Here is a 24,473-nt window from a genome sequence, read left to right as displayed (position 1 = left end):
GGAAGCGACAAGTGAGGAACCAGTGAGTTCTGTAATTTTCCGGGTCTCACCGTTTGGCACGGCACCTAGAGGGGAGAAATGCGTTCTACACGTTGTATACCAAGGAACACCACCAGGAACTATGCATGTATGTCATAAGACCTAAAGTTGTTTAGGTTGCAATTGGCACATTATAGTTACTTTAAAGTTATTCTATGCATCTTGTTTATTCCAGTGCTGTGTATGTTGGTAGACTTTGCATTCTAATTCACAGTATAGTTATATTCTAATGGATAGCATAATTTTTTTGGCTCTATATATACATGGTTACATAATGAAAGCCGTTTGAGGAAATTTCAATATAGTAGAATTAGAAGGAAACTCCAGGTTTAGGTATCTCTCACAAGTTGACATAAAAGCACTACATTGAGCCATTATACAGGTTACAGTTTCGAGGCTGTTGATATTTATTGATACATATTATCTTGATTCATATATGCCTTCGAATTCAATACATCTAGTACCTCTACAATATTCCTATATTGTTACCTAGACGTTGTGAAAATACTCCAAATTCCAATTCAACAGTTGAATGTGGAAGCTTTGATAGCTGCAGCCTTATGGGTCCGATAAGCCCGAGCTTAATCGGACCTCACCCTTCGGCTGAAAAATTGACCCTGCAGAATTCAAGAGCTTCAATTGTCAACATTAAGCATCACTTCGAAGACTATCAGAGAAAGCATGTTTGAAGAAGTGGACGATGCGTCGCGTCGTGAAAAGTGCTTCACTACCATCGCTCAGCTGCCGGCATTCATCGACCCAAAGCAGATCCCGGGCAAGAGATTGCCCTTTTCAACGATTCAAAATCATGCATTCGTACACTCAGTAGGTGGCCTGTGGCTTGCCTTGAGAAATGGAAGGTCATTGGACTGATCATTGGGTATAGGTCGAGGTTATCTTGCCCAAGGAGTTTTACTTGCAGATCAAGCCGTCGCTCGAGAGCAAACTAGAAAAACCTCGATATGCACGAGTCTTCATGGCTCCTTCGGCTCTGCTTGAGCATGATTTCTTCAATACATATATCAAATCAGGTATTTTTGTCTCCGCCGGATCAGTCCAAAAGCTCTTCCATATTTGAGTGGCCCTCAGTTGGCACCAGACCGCTTTTGTGCCCAGAGAGACCACTTTCTCGAAGACGGCAGACTGACCTGAACTGACTTGGGACATAGGGAATATATTGATGATATCCGAAGGACGTTCAGGATCCGATAATGTCTTCACACTCCGAGATGGTTCGTTCTCCTGAAGCTGTGATTGGAAGGGTCTTGTCGTTGCGGAGCCGAGAATTGACTCGAATGGAAACAGGGGTACTTCGAATGGAACTAGGAAAGGAGATCTATGAGCGAACAGGTCTCACAGGCAAGCCTTGTCGCAGCGGCGGCAGAAAACATGCCAAAGAAAGATTCTGTGTGTGCAACCAGAGCAAATGGGCTCGGCGAATATTTACTAATTATGTTGTCAGTGGTAGAATTGAACTTGCGGCTGCCCTCCATGTTACATGGCAAGAAAGGCTTCGAAAGAATCGTATGGGCATTCACCAATGTTCTGACTCAATCAATGGCCTGGCTCTTCCACGACCTGGAAAGCAATCCTGGTCAGGATGAAGGTGATTATGGCCCGAATCCGAAAAGGGAAATAGCAATAACTTACTAAAAGTTGTAGCAGGAACCAAGCCGATCAATAAGGTCCAACCGCAGTTGATTACCTGCGAGCCACAGGAAATTGATCACGAGCAAATAATCACTCCGCCGTTTTTTAACGAAAAGGGGAAAGTACTTGAGAAAATGTCGGAAGGTGATCTGCAGGAACACTGTGGCTCCCTGTCCGAATGGCTTGCCATGGTCCAGATGGCTTCCCCCCGGTTATCTGGGGAAGATGACGTCGATCCGTACCTGAGTCGTTATGCAGTTCCAGACGCAGATGGAAGCCAGACCTCTGATTTGATGAGCTTAAAATGGCACGGTTTGATATCGTCCCGTTGGATCATGCAGCTGTTCCTGAATCTATTGTGAGTTCCGAATGTTCCCTATGGTATTCTGGTTGAGAACTGACGTCCAATAGGCAAAGCAAGGCTAGCAATCTATCCTGGTTTGCGCTTGCCGTCGCTACTTTGGGCAAAGAGGCCGTGGAGGGAAGGGACGGCTTCACGGTTATGGTCCTTCCTAGGGAACCTAGTGAACCTGAACCCAAACAAACAGAAGAATCTCAGGATAGCAAACGAACCAGTGGATCTGATGGTCGTATGACTCTATGTTGGGAGTTGATGGGGGCATCGGTGACCGAACCCTGACCTAACCCTGTGCCCTTTGTCGACTCACACCCCATGGGGGATTTCTTCAGGGCTTCATCCACACCAACCCCATTATCTTGCCCTGGAGAGAACACACCACGCAGCTTCCCACAATCCTCTTCATTCTTCTTCTTCTTCCTTCCTTCCGTCTTCCTTTCTCCTTCCTTCCTTCCCCATACTCGCATTTTCTTCCCCATCCATTATCCATTCATCCATTACCCATTCATAGCTACAAAATACAATTAGCTATTCCATAGTCGTTGCTCTGAGAGTCTTCCACTCGTTCAGCAATTGACACACTTCATTCATATCTTCTATCAATTTTCATGTTTCTGCACCTTCCTTGACTCTACAATCTACCTGTACTATCATTCACATTCTCTTTTCATCCCATCATTCGTTATGGAGCCTACTCAGTTTTTTACCGACGCATTTATCGAGGAGCCTTCTGAGAAAGCTCCAAATAAGGCTACCACCGACGCCCTTGCCGATGCGCCTTATGATGAAGATCCACAGCAGGCTATCTTGGCCCTCGACGAATGGAAAGTGCCTGCGAAGATTTTCCGCGCTGATGGTTCCTGCATGACCCTCTGGGAACTTGCTCGTGCTAATGGTAAATTACATCCTCCTGATTTAGGATTATCGGACTGAACTGACTTGTGTTCCTAGGATATCGCTTCGAAGGAGACCCCAATGAGACTCCCGGCTCTACCTTTGACAAGGCCTTTCTTGAACTCGGTGTTGACCCTGTCATTGGTCCAGCGACTGAGGATCACCTTGAGCTTGACCCTGAATCATCTACTCCCATCGTGGTTGACGAGGTTGATGACGTGACCCCACTGAGCGCCTGCACCAACCAGCCGACAGTCTATCCGCTGGATACCCTCAACTCCCTCGAGAACGCCGACCTGGGTCCTCCCCTTGCGGTCGTTCAAGTTACTCCCACCAACAATGCTCCAACCACCCAAAACGCTCCGGTCACCATTGATACAGCCGCTGAAGTCGCTCCTGTCACTGCTGCTCCGGTCACCCAAGTCGCTACTTCAGTCACCCAACACACTCCGATCGTTGATCCAGCTGTTCAACTCACTGCTGCCACTGAGGCCTCGGTTACTCAAGTCACCCCTCCAACTAGCCAAGCCACCCATGTTGTTCCAGTCGCCAATGCTGCCCCGGTCGCCCAAGTCGCTCCTCCCACCTCCGGTACAGCAACTGGCACGGTCAAGGTTTTTGCTTTGCCACAAGCCAAATCGCGCACTCAGCCACCCAAGCAGAAAGGCAAGCGGGTTCCCAAGAGGAAACAAGATGATGCGCTACACAAAAAACAGAAGAAGACAAAGGCCCAAAGCACCCCACGCAAGGCGAAAGGGAAGACAACTTCAGTCCCAGTCACACCACCTCAGAAGATTGCGCCTGCCCCGATGGCACAGGCGCCTGCTCCAATCCGTTTCCTCGCCCCGAAGACTCCTGTCCCTGCTCCGGAAACTTCTGTCCCTGCCTCGATGACTCCAGTGCCGGCGGGCCATCCCAGCCAGCAGCAGCAGCTTCAACTTGAAGAACGTCTCCGAAATCAAGAGCAGTATCTTCGTATTGAATGGAAGCAACTTCAGCAGCAGGCTGCTCATCTCAAACGCCAGCCGCGCGGAGATCCACAGCAGCTTCAGATCTACGAACAGCAGCGTCAGATCAACGAACAGCAGTTTAAGCTGTGCCATCAAAAGGTCTTGCAGCACAAAGAGCAGGTCCGTCAATACCGGTGTCAGCAACAGAAGCAGCATGCGATGCAACAACGCCAGCGATCCCAAGCTGCAGCGACTCAGCAAGCTCAGCAGCCCAACCACCAAATGCAAGCAGTTTATCCCACCCCTTCCAAGGAGCGCATGCAGTCTTCCATGCACCAAATCCAGCAACTTCAGGCGCCAGCGGCTCAGCAAGCTCAGCAGCCCATCCATCAGCAGCTCCGAGGTTCACCGGCTCAGCAAGTCCAACAGCCCACCCCTCCTAAGGAGCACATGCAGTCTTCCATGCACCAAATCCAGCAACTTCAGGCGCCAGCGGTTCAGCAAGCTCAGCAGCCAACCCCCCCAAATGCAAGCAGTGTATCCCACCCCTCCTAAGGGACGCATGCAATCTGTGATGCACCAAACCAACCAAATCCAGGCGTTAGCGGCTCGGCAAGTTCAGCAGCCCAGCCACCAAATTCAAGCAGTGTATCCTACCCCTCCTAAGGAGCGCATGCAGTCTTTCATGCACCAAACCCAGCAGCTCCAAGGCTCAGCGGCTCAGCAAGTTCAGCAACCCATCAACCAGCAGTTTCAAGGTTCACCGGCTCAGGTCCAGCAGCCCACCCCTCAAATGCAAGCAGTGTATCCCACCCCTCCTAAGGAACGCATGCGGTCTTTCATGCACCAAACCCAGCAGCTCCAAGGCCCAGCGGCTCAGCAAGTTCAGCAGCCCACCCACCAAATTCAGGGGGCTTATTCTACGCCTTCTAAGGAGCGCATGCAGTCTATGATGCAACAAACCCAGCAACTCCAAGTTTCAGCTCAGCAAGTTCAGCAACGCACCCACCAAATGCAGGGAATATATTCCACCCCTACCAAGGAGCGCAAGCAGTCTGTTTCTTCCCTTTCTGCCGCTTCGCCCAGCAAGAGAACTTTCGAGTTTATGGAGAACATTGTGCCTAGCAACTTTGTGGCCAACCCAGACAATCATGCGCGATGGACTGTTAGCCCTAACGGCAACCAAACCTACTTGAACGGACCCCAGGCGAAGAAGGCACGAGTTTCTACGAAGTAGAATCGGACAGAGATGGTGTTTGTCCGGCACGGCTGTGAAGTTTTCTTTCTGTCTTTTCTCTTTTTTTCTCCCCGAAGGATCATGGTGAGGTGTTGAGAACGAGGTCTTTGCTTTTTGTGAATGAGTTAAATATTTCGAAGGGGGATTTGTTTATGCGGAGGATTCCAAGCTTCTGACCACGGTGTTACAGTAGGTACACATGGATTGTAGCCTACATGAATGCAATTTCTCATTCATCACTTTCTACTGTAGATTCGATTAATAGAGTCTTCATGCATAGTATTTACGAGAAGAGCAGGTGTTTCTAAGGTGGGCCCGGAAGAGCTTGGAAGCAATCTTGAAAAGCAAATGAGGTCTCCAAAGCCAATCCTGATCATGAAGGCACTTTTTCTACAGATAACGAAAGAGAACGATCCGAAAGCCATATCCCCAAGCACATTTGACAGCCAATAACCAACAGGCTGCAGTGTTAGGCAATAGCCAGAGCGTACAGGATGTCCAATGTATTCGCCAAGCCCAAAACATAACATTTGCAAGACGAGTGGCTGTATCGGCGCGCCAAGTCGTATGAGATAAAACAGAACGCCTCCATTTGCATTTAAACACTGAATAAGAGAAAAAAAAACCTTGATTGAAACATGGTACGTTAGCCCGTCAGGTCATTCACTATGTCTCGCAGGATGGGCCGGTTCCCAACCACCTTCGTGCCGTTGAACAACTTTGCACCTGTCTTTGAAGGCTTCCGAAGGCCGGGCGCTGCTTGTCGGGAACCTAGTGGGCTCAATGGTTCACGGGAAAGACGAGAAGAAGGTGATTTGTTCTTGCCCCTACCTTTGCCCTTCGCAGAGCCAGGAGTCGAGGCCGCACCCGGGGACATGAGCTGCGACTGCGTGGTACAGGAAGGGAAGAAATGTTTGTCTATCGCTCCGCTGGGCAAGTTATAAACCCAGTCTTTGCCTTCCATCAGACGCACGTATTTGTAGAGGAGCTCGTTACCGTCACGGAGAGTGGATCTGCTGCCGACAACCAGGAGCTTGGTCTGGGCACGGGTGAAAGCGACATTGACACGACGCCAGTCACGAAGGAGCTCGCCGACGTTGTTTTCAGCGTTACTGCGGACGCAGCTCAGGATAATAACCTCTTTGTCGCGGCCTTGGAACTTGTCTGTAGTGTGCATTTCCAGATCCGGGGTGTAGCTTCGCAGGCTCTGGCGAAGGAGCGAGAGTTGGCTGCGGTAGAAGGTAATCACACCAATGTTGCGGGCGGGAGTACCGCAGGCAATGAATGACTCCACAAGTTGCGAGCAGAGGAAGACCTCCATGTGGTTCACGACTCGATTTCCCTGTGCTATCTCGAGGGCTGCAGGGCCGATGGGATCGGTGTTGACCAGTCGCGTTTTTGCGGATGGCCTCAGTAAGTCTTGGAGCCAGCAGGCGTTACTGAGTGTACCCGGGCAGATCTCTCGCTGGGATTGTGACTGAGCATGGCTGAAGTCGTCGACATGGAATTTATCGAGGGCGTTGATGTTGGGTATATCCAAAGATCGGGCTGCTACCTGCGGCGTGCCGCATTTGAGACGGCCCGAATAGATCAGAGTGTTGGAAAGTAGCATGAGTTCCTCACACATGCGGTACTGGTGCTCTAGGTTGACAACCGAATCTGGTTGTGCATCTGAGAGTAGTTTGAAGAGACTGACATCAAGTCCTCCTTCCTGAGCCGCTTTATTCTGCACAAGCGGCGGCAATTGATAGTGGTCACCGACCAGGATGAAAGTCCTTGCCATACGAATCGGGCCGAGGCAGACTGGGAGCGTGATCTGTGACGCCTCATCCACAATACAATAGTCAAAGATGCGTTGATTGAAAATGTTATGGTTGACTCCGAGACATGTAGTGGCAACGACCTGCGGCTTTTCGTATGAATCCTTGAGTTCTTCAATGGTTGATTTTGGGATTGCGGCAAGATCAGCAAATTCCTGGACATCTGGATGAACTTTGGCGGTTGCACCTATACGCAGCACACGAATGTTGTCGTCTCGAATCTTCAGCAGAATGTTGTCAACTGCAGTGTGAGTGTAAGATGTAAGAAGAACACTCCTGCCTTGTGCGACAAGGGCCCTAATAATATGGGCAATGGTTGTGGTCTTTCCAGTCCCTGGCATTCCAAGGACAAGAGCATAGTCTTTGGCACTCATCACTTTGTCAATGGCTTGTCTTTGATCAACGTTAAGATTGCCAGGATCGGAGATCGCGTATGAAGATGATGTTGTCTTGAAGGCGGGTGCCTGCCCCTCAACAATGAGCCGTCGAAGCTGTCTCGCTTGGAACAAGTCTTTATCCATCATACAAATGAGGTTGTTTCGAACAATGGCCATGCCGTTGCTAAACTCATCTTTGTCGATCCGGTAAACCAGCTGTTCACCTGGGTCTTCCAGAGCAGCAGGCTCTTCTTTCCCGACCTCCATGATTCCTCTGAAAGACTGATTTGTGACTGCATCGAAGCCAGCCGTCCTTGATCGTGCATTGTGAAGTTTCCGGTCCACGCCAACCTTGATGTGTGATGAACTAGTATGCACCACGTATCCGTTGGCAAGAGCAAAATGGCCCTTTTCATCCGAAATGACAATCGGTTCACCCACAGTTATTTGAGATTCAGCAAAGGAGAAACCAGGAGACGCTTGTCTTTTGACGAACGTATAATGGTAGCGATTTATCTTTGTCCCAGTGTTCTCTTCATACACAGAATTCGGATCAATAACAACATCCCCGAAGCATCGACCCAGGGCTTCTCGTTCGCTGCTCAGCAATGTCCAAAGTTCTCGCCGGAACTTCACGAGATTACCTTCTTCTTTGGTCAGAAGTTCATCCCATTTACGAAAGAAGTCCCGATCACCGTTGTTCAGATGACCGACAGCTGCATCGAAATCCTCACCAAGTGCGCTGGTCTCGCCATCGCCATCCTCGGAGAGCTTATGATAGATGAGGCAAGGGGTCCTGGCATAGCATCGAATACATTGGCGGGCTTTCCTCAACATCGGTGGAAGCTGTTGCCTTTCGCGAATATAGCCAGCGAGGTGATTGCGCACCTGGATCATCTGGAGCAGTTCGTGTCGGATCCCACGGATACTGAGTGTTTTTGTTAACTCGAGGTAGTAGAGAAGCCCGAATGTGACATCGATATCTGCAACAATTATAAGCAACTGGTCAACTAGCTGAAAGACGATTGGAGGCTCTGAAGGACATCTCATGACTTACCATAGCGATCCGACATGAGTAAAGTGTATAGAGCTGTTTGAGCCCTATGGGACTGGTTTGTATCCCTTCGCCCAGTCTTGAGCTCCAGCGGGACCACCAGGTTCTTCTCCATTTTATCTTCACGACAAGTGACTTGGACGGTCGCATCGATGTTGCCTTTCAGGCCATACATTGGGGACCAGATGTGCTCCTCTACCTCGAGCAATTTGTTGATACTCAAGTTCAGCTTAGAGTTATTGCGGTCTTCAACCATAGACTTGGCCTATTGATCTTGATTAGCGAAGTTTCTTGGCCGAAAGAGGCCTCAAATCGGCTGTGAGACATACCTGTGGCTTGAGATGCAGGAAAGCGTCTGCCCAGTCGAGAACAGCAGGCATCCTGCTCATGAGATATTCAACAGCTTCAGGGACACTCATTTGAATCGAGTACAGCTCTTCAATGTGTCTGCCCATGACGGTTTCGACCAATGTCTTCAATGACTCCATATCCCATTGGTTCGCTTTGAGGGCCTCTTGAAAAACTTCGTGGAAAAACACTCCGAAGGCTTGCGGTCTCTCGAGTGCGGCAATGACTTTGACTCGATCTTGAAGGACAGCTCGTCGCTGGCAGTCTATCGAGTCTGCTACGACGGTAGCGGAAATGAGATGGTCGGGATGAAGAATGATCATGTGGTTCAAATTATCCACAACACATTGGCCAGCTGCGTTGAAGTCCCCGACCAGGTGGATATACGAGTCTTTGCTGCAGGGAGTGTCAAACCATGACTCTCGCAAGCTAATAGTCTTCCGCTCTCGGGTTCTCTCGTCTTCAACTAGCAAACTCTGTACTTAAAGTCAGCGGACGGGACTAGATCCGGGGCAAGGGCAAGGTATCTAACCTGCTCTGGCTGGGTACGTCCTTTCGGAGTAACATATGTGCTCTTCGTGATGTCAACGACCTGGTAACGTTTGATAGCTTGTCGACCTTTTAGGTTCTATTTGTTTTGACTGTCTTAGCATATATCTAGAAATTAAGCGACTAAGAGTGACTAACATAAGCGGGTCCTCCTTCACCTGCTTGCTTCATAGTTTGCTCAATGGCCTCCAGATCAAAATCATCATCAAACTCATCATCCGATGATGCCACCTCAGGTTTGACAGGTGCAGCGGTTGGGGGTTTGCTATGCATACTGCCATTCACCGGGGCATTCATTGCATCTGGCTTCTGCAGAGATGGCCCAGTAGTTGTTGGCTTTGATGGATTGACCGGAACGGGCTTAGTGTCACATTTTGCAAGTATTTCCTGCAAGTTGTCAGGCAGATCGTCATATTCATCCTCATCAAAGTCATCGAATTCGTCGCTTTTTGTTTCGTTAGTCGTAGTATTATGGGCTATGGGTATGGCAGGTTTGCTGTCGAGAATTGGATTCTTTTTGGGTTGCCATGAAGGAGACTTTTCTGCGTTAAGGGCAGCCCAGCCAGAAGATCCCAGAGAAGCAAACTCATTAGATGCATGTGCCGGCTCAATGAAAGGATCCTCCGAGGCATCGGCCAGGTCCATCAGACCTTGGTCAAGATCATCGTCTCCGAACTCGGAGGACGACTCTTGAAGGACAGGCAAGTTCCCAGGTCCTACTTTGTCCAGCGGTGCAGCACATGGGGATATGGCGGTTTCTTCGTCGGCCTTATGAAGCCTATGGTCCTTCGTGGGTGAAGACGATCGACACCTTCGCGCATCCATATGTTGACGCAGAGGCGACGATCCAGGTGGAGCCGCATCGGCAGGGCCATGTGTATACTTCTCTCGATCTTCTCCATAAGATAGTTGATCCTTGAGGACTTTGGTTTCCCAGACTCGACATTGCTGCTGGTTCGTTGAAATGTGCCGCGATTGGGACCAGCATCTAGTCTATTGACTCGTCGTCGTTTTGTTCGAGAGGTAGGGAAATCGGTAGTGCAGCTAATCGCGCGTCTCAGCCCAGACGAATCTCGACTTTTTCTGCCCGAACCTGGTGTCTGGGGCGAAGAGGAAAGAAGATTTGCGAACCGTGGCGGTGGAAGGTCGTCCGGGCCATCGACCATGTTTTTATCCATGTAGTTATTCCACAATTCAGCGGCCATATCATGCTGTGGTGTCTTGAAAAGGGCTTGTATCGAATGAAGATCAAGAGGTTCTTTTTGCACTTTCTTCTTATTCCCGTTCGAGGGAGAGCCAGCAGGCGAAGAACTGTGCCGGCGCTTCCTGCGGCGACTCCCTGGTGTCTGGGACGAGGTGTCTGGGTTTGAGCTGGCAGGCACATGCTGCCAGATGACGTGCTCGACTGGCGTCACCTCCGGGCCCGGGGCAGGATCAAACGAATCCTCAGCGTTGCTGATCAAATCCGCCAGAGGTATCCTGTTTCCCGGAGTCTGAGGGCATTCTTTAATCGGCTTTGGTTCTTGTACTTGGGATTCAGATGCTTGAGCGTCATGGGACGGAGGACATCCTTTGCCAGAAGACGTCTGCATCAACCCTGGCACACTATTGGAGCCCGAGTGTTCATGTTCTTTGCTCCCATTAACCAATTTCGTCTCGTCTTTCGAGGTAGCGCCGTCGGGAACTCCTTCGCCTTCTTGGAAGCGAAACGCGTTCAATTTTGTTCGTGAGTTTGAGGATATGGGGTATGCATTATTTGTTGCCATTGCTTCGATTCGGAAATATCCAATGACGCGTTCAAAATTGGTAAGGATACATTCCGCGGGAAGCTGGAGCAGGACAACGTCAGAAATGGGGGTATATTGGGTGTTTGAGATGAAACGTACCAGTTAAAATATGGTATTTACCGGTTCAATTACTTCAGATTTTTGTGCATATGCAAAGATGAAACGAATGGCGAGTCCAGCGCCTTGTTGGCGGGCATGGGGAGACGGCCAGATGTGATAAGAACGCGTCGCGTGTTTATTGCTGACACCTATTTTCCAAGGCAGGAGCGTATCTCTGCCTGAAATACCAGGCATAAAGGCGGACAAGAAAATTGCCCAATGTAGACTAGCGCGATAACTGGACAGCTTCCCGGCCTTTTACGGCTTCAACATCAACCCGCCGAAGCACCCCTCCACTCCCCTGCAAGAGGCAAACATATCAATTGAGATTGTCCTTGCGATTTGAATTTAAGAGGATATTCTGTCCCTTGTGACTCACGCCAATTTCCTCACACGCCAGTGTCCCTTCGGTCGGCCTAAACCCTCTCTTACCCCCATCTTCAAGATGACTGCCCGGCCATTGTCGCACATCCTCCGTGCGCGCTGCCTGCCTCGCCAGCCCCAGAACACCCAGGCATTCTCAACTCGATCCAGTCTCCGTGCCGCGGACCACGGTGACCACTATGATCCTCCCACCGGCTGGCTGTTCGGTGTCAAGCCCGGCCAGAAGTACGTGAAGGAAGGCTGGGAGAACATTTGGTACTATGGATTCATTGGAAGCTTTTTGGTCGCTGGTGTCGCATACGTTTTCAAGCCCGATACCTCGTATGTACAACCCCTATCCCGATCTAGCGCCTCAATATTGGCGTCTTATGTTCCTCGCACAACTGGAATATTGACAATTGCAATAGTATACAAACTTGGGCTCTTGAAGAAGCCCGACGGAGACTGGAAGCTGAGGGCATCCTCGAGGACCCTGACAAGGTCAAGAAATAAACGCCAAATTTGTACGCTGTACATAGAGATCAAAGAGGGACTATTTCTATTTATGCCTGTACTACCTGCAACGGCAGATATGATGTTCCGGTCTCGTTCTTAGACAGGTTTTCTTTTGCATGCTCATCTATTTTCGTTTTTTTCCTTGTTGTATCACTTTACACTTTTTCGAAGTTTCTTTACCGTCATGTTGGTTATAGGTGCTCTGGTCGCAAAAAATGCTTATAATTCGCACTGAGTACATCATGAAATGATTTAAGTTAAAGCAGCATGAACTCTGATATCTAATAGGTCTTTGCGAAATGTACTGGGGAAGTAGAAGCGATTGGTATTCGCCTCCTCACTGTTCACATGACGTCCTCAGATCTCAGGATAAAGATCATTTCTCCGAAGCAAGGGCATTTCACGCCTAATCTTTGCCACAAGATCGAGATCAATGTCGGCAGTCGCAATTTGTGGTTCTCGGTGCTCATCTCCCAGCTTTGCTACCACTTCACCCCACGGGTTGACGATAATAGAATGACCATAGCTTCGTCTCTTCTCGTTATGGGGACCTGCCTGGGCAGCTGCAATCACATATGACTGGGTCTCAATAGCTCTTGCTCGTAGCAAAGGCTCCCAATGAGCCTTTCCCGTTGGAACAGTGAATGCTGATGGATATGTGATGATTTCAGCATCCTTCCGCCTCAATGCCAGGCCGATCTCTGGAAAACGCAACTAGATAATCGAGCACGAGTAAGACGTTGAACCCGCTGGTGTCCGATGTAATCCCAACATGCATTGTACTTACATCAAAACAAATGCTGAGACCAACACGTCCTATAGGAGTTTCAAACGGCGTTGGAATTTGTTGTCCTGGCTGGACGCTCCTAGATAGTTGAAGGTCAGCGAAGGGTAAGTCAACTATCGGATCTTGTATCGAAAGATAGGAAAATCTTACGCGCTCTCCTTGAGCACAGGTCCATCTTTGATATCGACATCAAACATATGGATTTTCTGGTATTTTTGGGTAATGATTCCCTTGTCGTCGATCCAGATCAATAAATTCTTGAGCCTGGTTTCAGAAGCTACTTCATGAATCCCGACATTGATGTGGATATTCTGTTCCTCGGCGTCTCTCTGTAAAGATGACACAAAGCTAGTCCTCTCTTCAGACCGGGCGAGGGAATAGGATTGCTCTGCCGAGGATGCGATATAGTCCGATGCCTCGGGAAGAAACAGCACCTAACATATATGAGCTGTCTACCAGAGAGTGGGTAATAATAGAATAAATAATACTACCTTGGCACCTGCTGCAGCAGCCTTCCGAACCAACACCTTGCACTGAGCTAGATTCGAAGTTATGTTGCTAGTCGAGCATAGCTGCCCCACGGCCTATATCAAAACAAGGTTGTCAGACCAGTGGCTCACGCCCAATGGATGGTGCACATACTGCTAAAACCATAGTGATCAGATTTTGGAATCAGAAATGGGTCTAAAAACAAGATATTTACGAGGAAGTCTGTCTGTTGTAGCAATCAAATGGCATCTTTCGACCCCAAAGTGACGAGCCCGTATGCTGACTCAGCTAGTTATCGCGATGATCAGCGATAACCTTTCTTCCCGCCAAGAACTCTCACCTCGGATCTTTCACAAGACACGCAAGTTTTGACGGATTCAGCAACTGCTAGACGGTAGAATTTTATCGTCGCAATGAAGAGTTTAAGGAGAGACTTGTCTGCCAACCCGCAGGCCGCAAATGTTACCAGCAAGGTCTTCGTTAGGTCCACGAAAAGTGGAAAGGTGCAAAAGATTGTCCGCGAGCTCTATTTGAGAGAAGATATTCCTTGCTCTTCTAAGCTCTGCTCACAATGCCCGACGATTGCGCCTGCTGATGCCAATGGAAACAGTAAGTAAATTATTACGGTGATGGCCAAGTAAGTTGCTAATGCGAAACAGTTGCGCCGTTCATCCTATCCGATCGCCCCGCCGGCACAACTGCATTCCCGCGAGGCCACTACCTTGTCCCCGATACAAATGCGCTGCTTAATGGAATGGATCTTTTCGAGCACACTGGGGCCTTTTACGATGTGATTGTCCTCCAGACCGTCCTCGAGGAATTGAGAAACCGATCACTACCACTTTACAACCGTCTTCTAGCCCTCGTCAAGTCAGACGAAAAGCGCTTCTACCTCTTTTTCAATGAGTTCCGCCGAGAGACTCATGTTCGGAGAGGACCGGAGGAAACAATCAACGACAGAAACGACCGCGCTGTGCGCATGGTAGCAAGCTGGTACGGTTCCCACCTGCAACAATCAGCGAAGAAGGGCAAGAAAGAGAAGGCGATCCCGGCAATTGTGGTCGTAACCGATGACAAGGAGAACCTTCGGAAATGCAAGGAAGAAAATGTGACGGCCTTGTCGCTATCCGACTATGTCTCCGGCTTGGAGGGGTCCGAAATGTTGCTGGATATGATCAGCGAGTCAAAGGATGCGCGAGATTCCAAAGAAACAACCCGCGGGCAATTATTCTACCCTGAATATTTCTCAATGTCAAAACTCACAACTGGCCTGCGAGCCGGGACATTGCACCAAGGAGTGTTCAATGTTTCTCCTTACAACTACCTGGAAGCCTCCGTCAAGACCGCAGCTTTCGATAAACCTCTTCTTATTCTGGGCCGCGATAACAGTAACCGCGCTATTGCAGGTGACTCTGTCGTGGTTGAAGTACTGCCACAGGACCAGTGGAAGAGCCCCTCGACTAAGATCGTGGACGAGGAGGCCGTGACCCGTAATGATAACCCTGATACTGAAGAGACTGAGGCTGTGGTGACGGATAGAGAACGCAAAGCTCTCCAGGAAGAAGTCAAAAAGGCCCATGGCAAGCACGCGGAGGGCAGGCCACAACCTACTGCCAAGGTCGTTGGTGTGATCAAGCGCAGCTGGCGTCAATACGTTGGTCACGTCGACACGAATTCTACTGGCTCACAGGCCTCTGGCAGACGGCAACAAAACGTTTTCTTGCTGCCCATGGACAAGCGTATCCCGAAGATCAGAGTGCGCACAAGACAGGCCAGCGATATTCTCGGTCAGCGTATTCTTGTCACTATCGATTCTTGGGATCGCGATTCTAGATACCCTACTGGCCACTTCATCCGGGCTCTGGGAGAGCTCGAAACGAAGGGGGCCGAGACCGAGGCTCTATTGCTTGAATATGATGTGCAGTACAAACCCTTCCCGAAGTCTGTATTGGACTGTCTCCCATCCGAAGGACATGATTGGAAGGTCCCAGTCTCGAAGGAAGACAAGGGCTGGAACGGCCGGAAAGATCTTCGAGACTTGCTTATTTGCAGTATCGATCCACCCGGCTGTCAGGATATTGACGACGCACTTCATGCGCGTGTCCTGCCAAATGGAAACTATGAGGTCGGTGTCCACATTGCGGATGTGTCGCATTTCGTCAAGCCCAACAACCCAATGGATCTCGAGGCTAGTGTTCGTGGAACCACTGTTTACCTAGTTGATAAGCGTATCGACATGCTCCCTCATCTTCTTGGTACAGATCTGTGCTCTCTCAAGCCCTATGTTGAACGATATGCCTTCTCAGTTCTGTGGGAGATGACACCTGATGCCGAGATAGTGTCTTCGAATTTCACCAAGTCTGTCATTCGTTCCCGGGAAGCATTCAGCTACGAACAAGCTCAGTTACGCATCGACGACAAATCACAGCAGGACGAGCTAACCGAAAGCATGCGCGCTCTCTTGAAATTCTCCAAGGTTCTCCGTCAGAAGCGTATGGACGCTGGTGCCTTGAACCTTGCGTCCCCGGAAGTCCGCATTGAGAGCGAGGGTGACGAAGTGGGCGATCCTTTGACAGATGTCAAGACTAAGGCTATGCTTGACACTAATAGCCTGGTCGAAGAGTTTATGCTTCTCGCCAATATCACTGTTGGCTCGAAGATCTACGAGTCATTTTCTCAGACTGCCTTGCTTCGTCGACACGCCACTCCCCCGCCTCAGAATTTCGAGGACCTTCAAAATCAACTTTCGAAGAAGCGGAACATGGAGCTTGATGTCTCCAGCTCGCGAGCTCTGGCTGATTCCTTGGATCGCTGCGTCGATCCCAATAACCCGTTCTTCAACACCCTGGTCCGTATTTTGGCGACCCGCTGCATGACCTCTGCCGAATACTTCTGCGCGGGTGCGTTTACCGAATCTGAATTCCGTCATTATGGTCTCGCCTCACCCATCTACACTCATTTCACTTCGCCCATTCGACGATATGCCGACCTGATGGTCCACCGGCAATTAGCTTCTGCCATTGGATATGAGGGCGAGGATGGACACGCAGTCATCGAGGGTGTCACCACCCGCAACAAGCTCGAAGACATCTGCCGGAACATCAACGTCCGTCACCGCAATGCCCAGCATGCCGGCCGCGCTAGTATTGAATACTACGTGGGTCAGGCTCTCAAGGCCCGCGGAGAGAAGATGGCCGCCGACGGGGTCGATGCAGGTATTGAAGAAGAAGGATATGTGATGCGAGTGTTCGAGAACGGTGTTGTTATCTTCGTTCCCCGATTCGGCATTGAAGGCGTCGTTCGTCTGGAGGACTTCGTCTTGCCCGGTGAATCCGGAGCTCGTTCCGTGGCCGAAAGACGGGAGCTAGCTCCTCATCGCACCACGGAGTTTGATAGCGAGGAATACACCCTTCGTGTGGAAGAGAAGGGTCACCCGGAGAAGGAACGCAGTGTGACTGTCGAACTCTTCCAAAAGGTTCGTGTCAATGTCAGCTCTGTCAAGGAAGAGGGTCGTGGCGCCGGCAAGAGAAGGGTCCGGATTCTGGTTACGGAGGCATGAACAAAAGGCTACATCCATGTAGATTACATCTAGTGTTAAAACGGCGTTCAAATCAAATGAATGGCAGACGATTGTCTATTTTTGTATGTTCATTTTGTCTTGCATATCTGTGCTCTGCGCTATGCAACTATATTTATACCTTCTTCAAAGTGATCATTCTGCGAACCAAGCTGATCGGGGCCCATAACGGAGCACCTGTTTCAGTGGCTTCCAAGGTCGGAGGAGGAGCCGCAGGGCGGTTTTCCTTCTCATTTCCACCATGAGTTCCGGTCAACGGGCCAGGCTGGACGGTGGAATCAGGGCGTCCCTGAGCAAGCTCCAACTCGCCGACTTTCCAACCACGCACGATCCACAAACATATGGAAGCGCCAACATACATGAATCCAGTAAATATCTGAACGCGCAGATATGAAGTACCTCCACCAGCACTATGGCTGCGGAGCTGAAGCGCGATAGCTTCGGAGACAGTACAAGGGGCAACAAGGGTGAGCCAGGTAATACTTAAGCCGGAAGGAAGATCTCTGATACCAATAATCTCCGCCAGCACGGGAGAAACAGTAGCCCAATACGTGCCTGCGACAGTGCCAACCAAAACCGCGAAGAAGCATACCACACCCATACTATCAGCAGAAGTCCAGATAGCGAGACAGAATAGACCGCAGAGGAAGCTGAGAAAAGTAGCGATATTAATGCGACCAAGCCGGTCACTGAACATGCCAACAAACGGACGACCGAGACCCTGACCGAGGTTGAGCAGCGCAGAGACAATACTCCCCTGGTGCGGCGAGAGACCAACGGAGAGAGCGAAGTTGGCAACACTGAACAGCAGCGCCACATAGCCGAGCATACTGAACACACCCCACCCGAGGAAGAGCAAAAACTCCGGGCGACGCAGCAGGGGCAGATGGAAAGCCGTGAATCGACTGCCGACGGCCTTATTGCGATCTCGGAGCAAGTTACAGCAGACCAGGTTCACGACGCAGGAAATGATACCCAAAATGCGGAATGCCCAGCCCAACCCATAGCGCGGGATGATGGCACCCACTGCGAGGGAGTAGATCAGGCCGCCCAGACCAGACCCGGCGGCGTTGATGCCCATCGCTACACCGCGGTGCTTGTCGAACCATTGCGGGGTGATACCGACGCTGCCCACGAAGAGGAAGCCCATGCCCCAACCGAAACAGACGCCTTGGCTGAGGAAGATGTGCCATTTCTGGGTCGCGAATGACGACCCTATTAGAGAGAGGGTTTCGAAGAAGACGCCCAGGTTGAGTACAAATCGTACACCCCATTTGTGGATCATGTGAGTAGCTAATGGGGCCACCAGAAGGGCACAGGAGATACTCAAACCGCCTGTGAAGGCGTACGATAGGGCAGATGTGTTGGGAAATACATTGTGTGAGAGGTAATGGCTCAGAAAGACCCCGTAGCTCTAGTAGTTAAACTTGTTAGTAAGATGACAGTGAAAGGGAAAATATATGACCCACGCTATTGATACCCCAGGTATGCGCATTAATCCAGAAGACACAGGCAACGCAGACCCAACCATAGCCACCGTCCGGGGCAACATCGCGCTTATATTTTTCATCTTCATCGACGTCTAGTGGTGCCGACTGCGGATGCGATCTCTGTTCCTGTTTTGCACTCTCTCGGTCCAGATCGTCCTCGCGGGAACGGATGATATCAATTGGCACATTATCTGCCATGGTAGCTCAGGTACAAGCCCAGCTTGTTTATGAGATAACGAGCTCCTGAGAAGATCGAAACTGGTTGTTGTTTCCGTCACGACATGCAAGTATGTAGTGAAAAGAAGCAAGAGACCTAAGTTAGTACGCTAACAGAAAAAGGGACTAGATTTCGACCAGTTTATCATTGGTAATAATTGGAGTCATCGGATTATCGGATTATCGGACAAAACGCCGAGTTCAAGGGAACCTTGGAAGGAACATTGTTCGTATAGAGAAAAGATGTCCAGGGCCTCGTGGTTGATTCTTCCTATTCGGCGATATTCAACCAATGAAGGAAGTTCGCAGCTACATTGCATCGAAAGCTGTGCAGCTCCCAAGTCAGGGTTGCTTGGCTGTGGGGTATCTTGTGCCGAGAAGCCGATGCGGAGAGTTCCAGTCAAGTCCCAGTCGAGGCCAAGTCGGGCAGATGTGGGGGATCTTTTTAGTCATCCCAAGGATTCAGGAATGGATGTCTAAGTTTAATTAGACAAATGTATCCATAGGGCTGAGTCTCCATCAAGTATTAACTGCTATATATTCGAAATATATGCTCCGATGTCCAATATAGGGCTTAATAGGGTTAAATAGAACCAAGCCCTTATCGACACGTGGGCAGATAAGGAATCTGAGTCATCCGTTGCCTCGCGACGGGGGGTTTGTTTGGGAGGGGGACCCAATGACGCTAGCCAGCTCAGACCGTCAAGTGTAGATCGCAACTAGACTCTTCTCATCTTAGTCCATCTTGGTCCCTCTTTCCTGTACTTATCCGTATATCTCTTCATATCCTTGATCCTTGCAATTCCATGATGCATAAACATTCCACTGGTCACAGGAAGGTCTCACCTCCTGGCCCATCCTTCATGTCCAATGATCAAGTTTGTAAGTGACTCTTTGGTCTTGCACGGATCAGAGCTGATATGAGTCAATAGCATCGTACTTGAAGGACCTGCGGGCAAATCGTCCTGCCCGTCCAACAGGATCTCGTCCATACCCGGGCAGAGCAGCCACATCAACCAGCGATCTGCCCGATAGTCTTCCTCCAAGGGCATCCTCGGCATTCTCCATGCATAAACCAGTCGAAGATGAAATTGAAGATCACCGGCGCTCAGGCAGTGCAATGTCCCATCGCCGGGCGAATTCCCATGTGCCCAGTGGCGGGGCCATGGGTCGTCCTTTAGCTCAGGAGCCACGCACGCACTCAATCCGGAAGAACGTGTTTCCAGCAGAAATTCATGCACGTACTATTCCAATCCCAGCATCTCCAGCTCTGTCGTATCGTGAAAATGGTCAACGACGACACGAAAAGGAGGAGGCACGGGCATTACGAGATGCCTTGCAGAAAATGGATATTGAGGACGACATGAGTCTTCACCAAGCAGCTCAGGATGAGGCCACAGAGCTAGTTTGGATGCATCAAAATCCTGGTCAAGCTTTCAAAAACCCTTATGCGCCATACAAAAATCCTGATGCCAACAGGCGCAGCCAGAGCCCTGTCCGAAATGATTCCCGAGCGTATAACCCCTCGACAAATAGATTTAGCCAGTCGACAGGCTCGAGTGTATCCTCCGATGGTAACTCTAGCCCCGAGTCGACGCGGAAACGATCATCTCTGGCTGGACCCTCCAAGAAGAATCTCAAAGTTAACTTTAAGCTACCTGACGAAGAACCCGAGCAGTCTGTTGCTCCCAAATCGCGAACTGTCAGCGGTGATTCATCTAAAGGAATCTTCAGGAACCCTAGCGACCAAATTTACGAAGAGCCCAATAATACTCAGAAGGAACCCGAAGCAAAACCAGACTTCTCTAAGTCTGACTCGTCGGCTTTGAAAAACAAACCACGCAACGCTCTGGGGCGTGTCCCCAAGCCATTGCCTTGGTTGCAGAATAGAGCTCACAGCAGCCCTGTGATGGATAAAATCTCCCGGTTTGAAATCCAGAAAAACCCTCCCACCCAGTCGCGTAACCCCGGCTACACTCGAAACGAAAGCGCTACTCCTCCTCCTACTCAGTCAAACAACGCCGGTTACACTAGAAATGAGCGTGCAACTCCGACTCCTCCCCTTGAAGAAAAAGATCAGTCTGTCCCCACCGAGGATGTAAGAGAGAGACGCAGCGACGATATCCGCGCAGCTACCAGCAAAAAGCGAGGAGACCGCAGTGAAAAGCTACCGATGCCTTCAGCCGTCAGTGATCGAGTCGGACGCCCAATCGTGAGCTTCGACCAAAGTTGGAAACCAACCGAGCAGCCGAAACCTGAGCGTCCAACCCTACCCGTGATTGAAGTGGCAGCACCGACCATTGAAGTCTCAGCCCCTTCAATTGAAGTCTCAGAGCCGCCTCCAGTCCCCGTGATCAATTTCCCGGACATCAAAGTACCCACTATCTCCGAGATAGAGGCTCCTTCCAAGCAATCGACCAGACCGGTGCCTCAGCCGACGAGAAACAGCCCAACTAAACCGGCTTTCCCGAAAAAGCAGGGATCTGATTCGCAGAGCCGTTGGCACTCGCCCTATACGCGATCTGGTGTCCCGACTGCAAGCTGCGAGCTTTGTACGCTTTCGATTGCCGGAAAAATTGTAACCGCCGGCGGATGTCGATTCCACCCGGAGTGCTTCACTTGTTTCCACTGCCACACAGCCCTCGAATGTGTGGCTTTCTTACCAAGAACCGGAGGCCAGCAGAGCTGAGAGATTAGAAACAGAGGCCACTGACCTTGAGGCCCGTGTGCCACGTTTCTACTGCCATCTGGATTTCCACGAGCTGTTCAGCCCCCGTTGCAAGAGCTGCAAGACCCCCATCGAAGGAGAAGTGGTAGTGGCGTGTGGTGCCGAATGGCATGTCGGCCACTTCTTCTGTGCAGAGTGCGGTGATGTATGTGTGAATTTCCTTTCTGATGATTTCGAACGCATGACAGCTAACTATTTCTCCTCGTAGCCCTTCGATTCCCAGACTCCCTTTGTCGAGAAAGATGGCTTCGCATGGTGTCTCCGCTGCCACTCGCGCCGTACCGCACCACGTTGTCTGGGCTGCAAGCAGCATGTCATGGACGAGGTTGTCATCACCGCAATTGGTGGCCAGTGGCACGAACGCTGCTTCAATTGTCACGAGTGTGGTGATGGTTTTGGTCCGGAGGGCCGATTCTTCGTTCGTGAAGGCGAGCCCAAGCGAACAGCTAAGGGCCGCATCATCGGTGGTCCCGTCCAATTGGCTATCTGTGAAAGATGTGAAGGTATTCGTCTCAAGGCGCCTGGGATGTGCTAGACTTTTGCGCCGTCTAGTCGTGGGGCTACGACCACCATGATTTAACGAGATTACAGCTTTTATGATAGATTCATGCATGATGTCGGTGTTTGATTGTTGCATCACTTGATTCTTGATTTGTCTGCATGTGTTCTACAACCGTTTTTTCAGTCCATTTCGGGAGTTTGTTCGTTTTTATGTTGTGTTTGTTAGCCAGCGAAGATTGCCAGCGATGTTGGAGTATGATGTTGAAATGCATTTAGAAAGGGTGAAAACGCCTCAAAACACCTCTCTTTTCGTCATATCATTGAGATCAATGATTCCAATAACGTTATTCTCCGTTCTAATTAGGTATCTAATTCTCTTCACTCCTTTTTCAAGCAGGCCACTCAGGATCAGCTTTGCGTCTGAAAACAGCAACATACTTGTTTCCCTTATTTCTCGTAACTTTCTTCGACTCCTCGGTCTCGTACTTCATAACCCGTACACAAGGATCAAGAGCAAGCTCCTCCTCAGAAACCCGCTCAAACAGATCCTTACTGCTCGGAGCAGGAGCCGCACCCTCCGGCTGCTCCCCATGCAGGAAATGCCGCAGAACCCAGTGGTGATACTCCTCGACATCGGTAATGGTGTAGAGCAGACCGCCGGGCCGCAAAACATACGCATACTCGGAGTTCAGAGACTCGGAGACAATACGGGCCTTGTGTTTACGGGCCTTAAAGTGCGGGTCGGGGAAACAGATGAAGATCTTGGAGAGCTGGTGGTGGCCGAAGAAGTTGGGGAGGAACTTCATAGTGTTGCTGCGGATTGCGGTGATGTTTTCGAAGTTTCCTGGGAAGATTTTCTCCGTGCCGATTTCGTCGTCGTTGGCTGGGGCGGGAGCCGTTGATTCTGTACCTTCGGGTTGTGTCGAGGCGTCTTGGGGTTCGGTTGATGATGGGTTCGCGGCTTTGTTCTTGAGGCGTTGTTGTTGGCTGCGTAGAGCGTGGATGCGAGAGCTGAGGTATTCCAGCACTGAGGTGCGGATTTCCATACCTGTGGTTTTGTTGTTAGTTTTGTGTTGCTCGTTCAGCAGAGTGCGATGTGTCTTTTTGATTCGCGGCGCTGTACTTACCGACCATCAGGGTATCTGGCAGCAATGGCGCCAGGCCAACCATCAGTCCGCCGAATCCGCATCCGATATCCACGACTTCGACCTCCTTGGTCAACTTGCGCCCTCCGCTGAGGTTCGTTTTCGAGGTATCTGGGTCCACGAATGCAGGGTAATGGGATGACCAGTCCATATGCGCGGGACTGAGGGGACTAAGTACTAGTTAGCTATCAGTTCGCGACCGGATTAGGAATTGTCGCCAGTCAAGCTCGGGAATCCCGCATAAAGTTCCCTAGAAGAGAAGACCTGACGTGAAATAGGCAAAAGAGGATACATACTACTCTAGCCGGTGGTCAGAGAAGGGATTCGCATGCGCGCGCTGGCGGAAGAATTTCTTCTGCGGCATCTTAATGACGGCATCGGTGGATTCCTGCTGGGCCTGTACATTGCGACGGTACTCTTCGCGCTTCATGCGCTTTGCAGGTATCTTTTCGGTGGCCATTTTGAATTGACAAAGGTGAAGAGAGAAATCGAAAAGGTCGAAGTCGACGAAATTGAGAAAATCCCGGCCCCACCTTTTACTCCACATTGGAGTCTCTCTTTACTTTCTCTCTTGTTCTCGACTTTCTACTCGTCTTGTCTTTTTACTTCTTTTTGGACTATCGGGGCTATTTGATATTCACTTTTCACTCTTCACTCTTTAATCCTTTCCAGCATGACAACAACACCCCCTTTCCCCTTTCCACCAACCTACAACTTCCCCCCCTTCTTCACCCCGCAACCAAACACAACAACCCGCCACTCGCAGCTCGAGAAATGGTCCTCTCTAATCCAGTCCTGGTGCCGGCACCATCGTCAATACCGTCTCTCCCTAATCGATGCTGTTGAATCCCCGCTCTTCCACAACACAGCCCTGCGCAAGCGCCTTGATCTGCGTGAGGCCCGCGCGGTCGTCGACTGGATGACCAAGAGCGAAGAGGAAGGTGGCGGTGGGCGGCGAGCGGAGTGGATCTCTGATGCTGGAGGTACGTCTTCAGTGGGGTTGGGAAATGGTGCTGCGCAGGGGCCGAAGACTGTTGCGTGGATTTGGTGGAGGAGGCCTGAGGAATGGGCGGATGTGCTAGTTGACTGGGTTGAGGGTACTGGGCAGAAGGGCTCAGTTTTGACGGTCTACGAGCTGATTCATGGAGAGGGGGCCATGTCGCAGGGTAAGATTCCTCTCTTTGGTTATGGGTGATAGTGTATAGGGTTGTGCTGATCCGCGTCTACAGAGTTCCATGGCATGGATACTGATGTCATGCTGCGCTCGCTGAATGTCTTGGTCAAGAGGGGCAGGGCACAGATTTTTGGCGGTGAGGGGCAGGAGGGTGTCAAGTTCTTTTGAAGAGCTCAAGATGAGATGCTGGGATTTCTCTGAGATAAATCGTGGCTATTCGTGACAAAAACAAAGCGCTTATCATGTGCAGGTCAAAAGACATGTCAAATCACGTCGCCAATACTCCAAGCTTATACACAAAATCCATGTTCTTGGGTTGAAAGCC

At 50.3% G+C, this 24,473-nt stretch overlaps 10 protein-coding genes across 10 annotated transcripts; 6 read left to right on the top strand and 4 right to left on the bottom strand.

Moving 5' to 3' along the window:
• Positions 1-720: 720 nt before the first annotated feature.
• On the top strand, positions 721-2,329 carry N7519_004317 (ribonuclease P protein subunit p40; the record flags this gene model as incomplete). Its single annotated transcript, XM_057291093.1, has 7 exons — positions 721-864; positions 926-1,070; positions 1,209-1,271; positions 1,345-1,446; positions 1,502-1,645; positions 1,702-2,047; positions 2,101-2,329. 7 exons carry the CDS (start codon positions 721-723, stop codon positions 2,327-2,329), a joined length of 1,173 nt encoding a protein of 390 aa, XP_057152295.1.
• Positions 2,330-2,731: 402 nt separating this feature from the next.
• On the top strand, positions 2,732-5,128 carry N7519_004316 (uncharacterized protein; the record flags this gene model as incomplete). The annotated part of the gene is made up of 3 exons (XM_057291092.1): positions 2,732-2,942; positions 2,999-4,428; positions 4,490-5,128. The coding sequence occupies 3 exons, from the start codon at positions 2,732-2,734 to the stop codon at positions 5,126-5,128; spliced, it is 2,280 nt and encodes a 759-aa protein (XP_057152294.1).
• Positions 5,129-5,774: 646 nt separating this feature from the next.
• Positions 5,775-11,042, bottom strand: N7519_004315 (bifunctional ATP-dependent DNA helicase/ssDNA endodeoxyribonuclease DNA2; the record flags this gene model as incomplete). Its single annotated transcript, XM_057291091.1, has 6 exons — positions 5,775-8,308; positions 8,383-8,644; positions 8,709-9,203; positions 9,260-9,355; positions 9,415-10,044; positions 10,110-11,042. The coding sequence occupies 6 exons, from the start codon at positions 11,040-11,042 to the stop codon at positions 5,775-5,777; spliced, it is 4,950 nt and encodes a 1,649-aa protein (XP_057152293.1).
• A 547-nt stretch (positions 11,043-11,589) lies between these two features.
• On the top strand, positions 11,590-12,164 carry N7519_004314 (uncharacterized protein). Its single transcript, XM_057291090.1, has 2 exons — positions 11,590-11,867; positions 11,954-12,164. The coding sequence occupies exons 1-2, from the start codon at positions 11,608-11,610 to the stop codon at positions 12,036-12,038; spliced, it is 345 nt and encodes a 114-aa protein (XP_057152292.1). The 5' UTR covers positions 11,590-11,607; the 3' UTR covers positions 12,039-12,164.
• A 234-nt stretch (positions 12,165-12,398) lies between these two features.
• On the bottom strand, positions 12,399-13,482 carry N7519_004313 (carbon-nitrogen hydrolase family protein; the record flags this gene model as incomplete). The annotated part of the gene is made up of 5 exons (XM_057291089.1): positions 12,399-12,755; positions 12,829-12,907; positions 12,979-13,262; positions 13,320-13,412; positions 13,471-13,482. 5 exons carry the CDS (start codon positions 13,480-13,482, stop codon positions 12,399-12,401), a joined length of 825 nt encoding a protein of 274 aa, XP_057152291.1.
• Positions 13,483-13,711: 229 nt separating this feature from the next.
• N7519_004312 (exosome catalytic subunit DIS3) lies at positions 13,712-16,876 on the top strand (the record flags this gene model as incomplete). Its single annotated transcript, XM_057291088.1, has 2 exons — positions 13,712-13,926; positions 13,977-16,876. The coding sequence occupies exons 1-2, from the start codon at positions 13,731-13,733 to the stop codon at positions 16,874-16,876; spliced, it is 3,096 nt and encodes a 1,031-aa protein (XP_057152290.1). The 5' UTR covers positions 13,712-13,730.
• A 133-nt stretch (positions 16,877-17,009) lies between these two features.
• On the bottom strand, positions 17,010-18,582 carry N7519_004311 (MCT family MFS transporter; the record flags this gene model as incomplete). The annotated part of the gene is made up of 2 exons (XM_057291087.1): positions 17,010-18,308; positions 18,364-18,582. The coding sequence occupies 2 exons, from the start codon at positions 18,580-18,582 to the stop codon at positions 17,010-17,012; spliced, it is 1,518 nt and encodes a 505-aa protein (XP_057152289.1).
• Positions 18,583-19,409: 827 nt separating this feature from the next.
• On the top strand, positions 19,410-21,863 carry N7519_004310 (LIM domain protein; the record flags this gene model as incomplete). The annotated part of the gene is made up of 4 exons (XM_057291086.1): positions 19,410-19,482; positions 19,533-21,178; positions 21,240-21,473; positions 21,537-21,863. The coding sequence occupies 4 exons, from the start codon at positions 19,410-19,412 to the stop codon at positions 21,861-21,863; spliced, it is 2,280 nt and encodes a 759-aa protein (XP_057152288.1).
• Positions 21,864-22,218: 355 nt separating this feature from the next.
• On the bottom strand, positions 22,219-23,434 carry trm8 (tRNA (guanine46-N7)-methyltransferase; the record flags this gene model as incomplete). Its single annotated transcript, XM_057291085.1, has 3 exons — positions 22,219-22,877; positions 22,957-23,144; positions 23,271-23,434. 3 exons carry the CDS (start codon positions 23,432-23,434, stop codon positions 22,219-22,221), a joined length of 1,011 nt encoding a protein of 336 aa, XP_057152287.1.
• Positions 23,435-23,647: 213 nt separating this feature from the next.
• Positions 23,648-24,316, top strand: N7519_004308 (ESCRT-II subunit protein VPS25; the record flags this gene model as incomplete). Its single annotated transcript, XM_057291084.1, has 2 exons — positions 23,648-24,140; positions 24,204-24,316. 2 exons carry the CDS (start codon positions 23,648-23,650, stop codon positions 24,314-24,316), a joined length of 606 nt encoding a protein of 201 aa, XP_057152286.1.
• Between the last annotated feature and the right edge of the window lie 157 nt (positions 24,317-24,473).

Source organism: Penicillium mononematosum (assembly GCF_028829835.1).
Source record: "Penicillium mononematosum strain IBT 11891 chromosome Unknown utg000002l:1.0-8112719.0:1.0-8118358.0, whole genome shotgun sequence".
NCBI classification, from domain to species: domain Eukaryota; kingdom Fungi; phylum Ascomycota; class Eurotiomycetes; order Eurotiales; family Aspergillaceae; genus Penicillium; species Penicillium mononematosum.
This window is presented reverse-complemented; position numbering and strand designations above follow the sequence as displayed.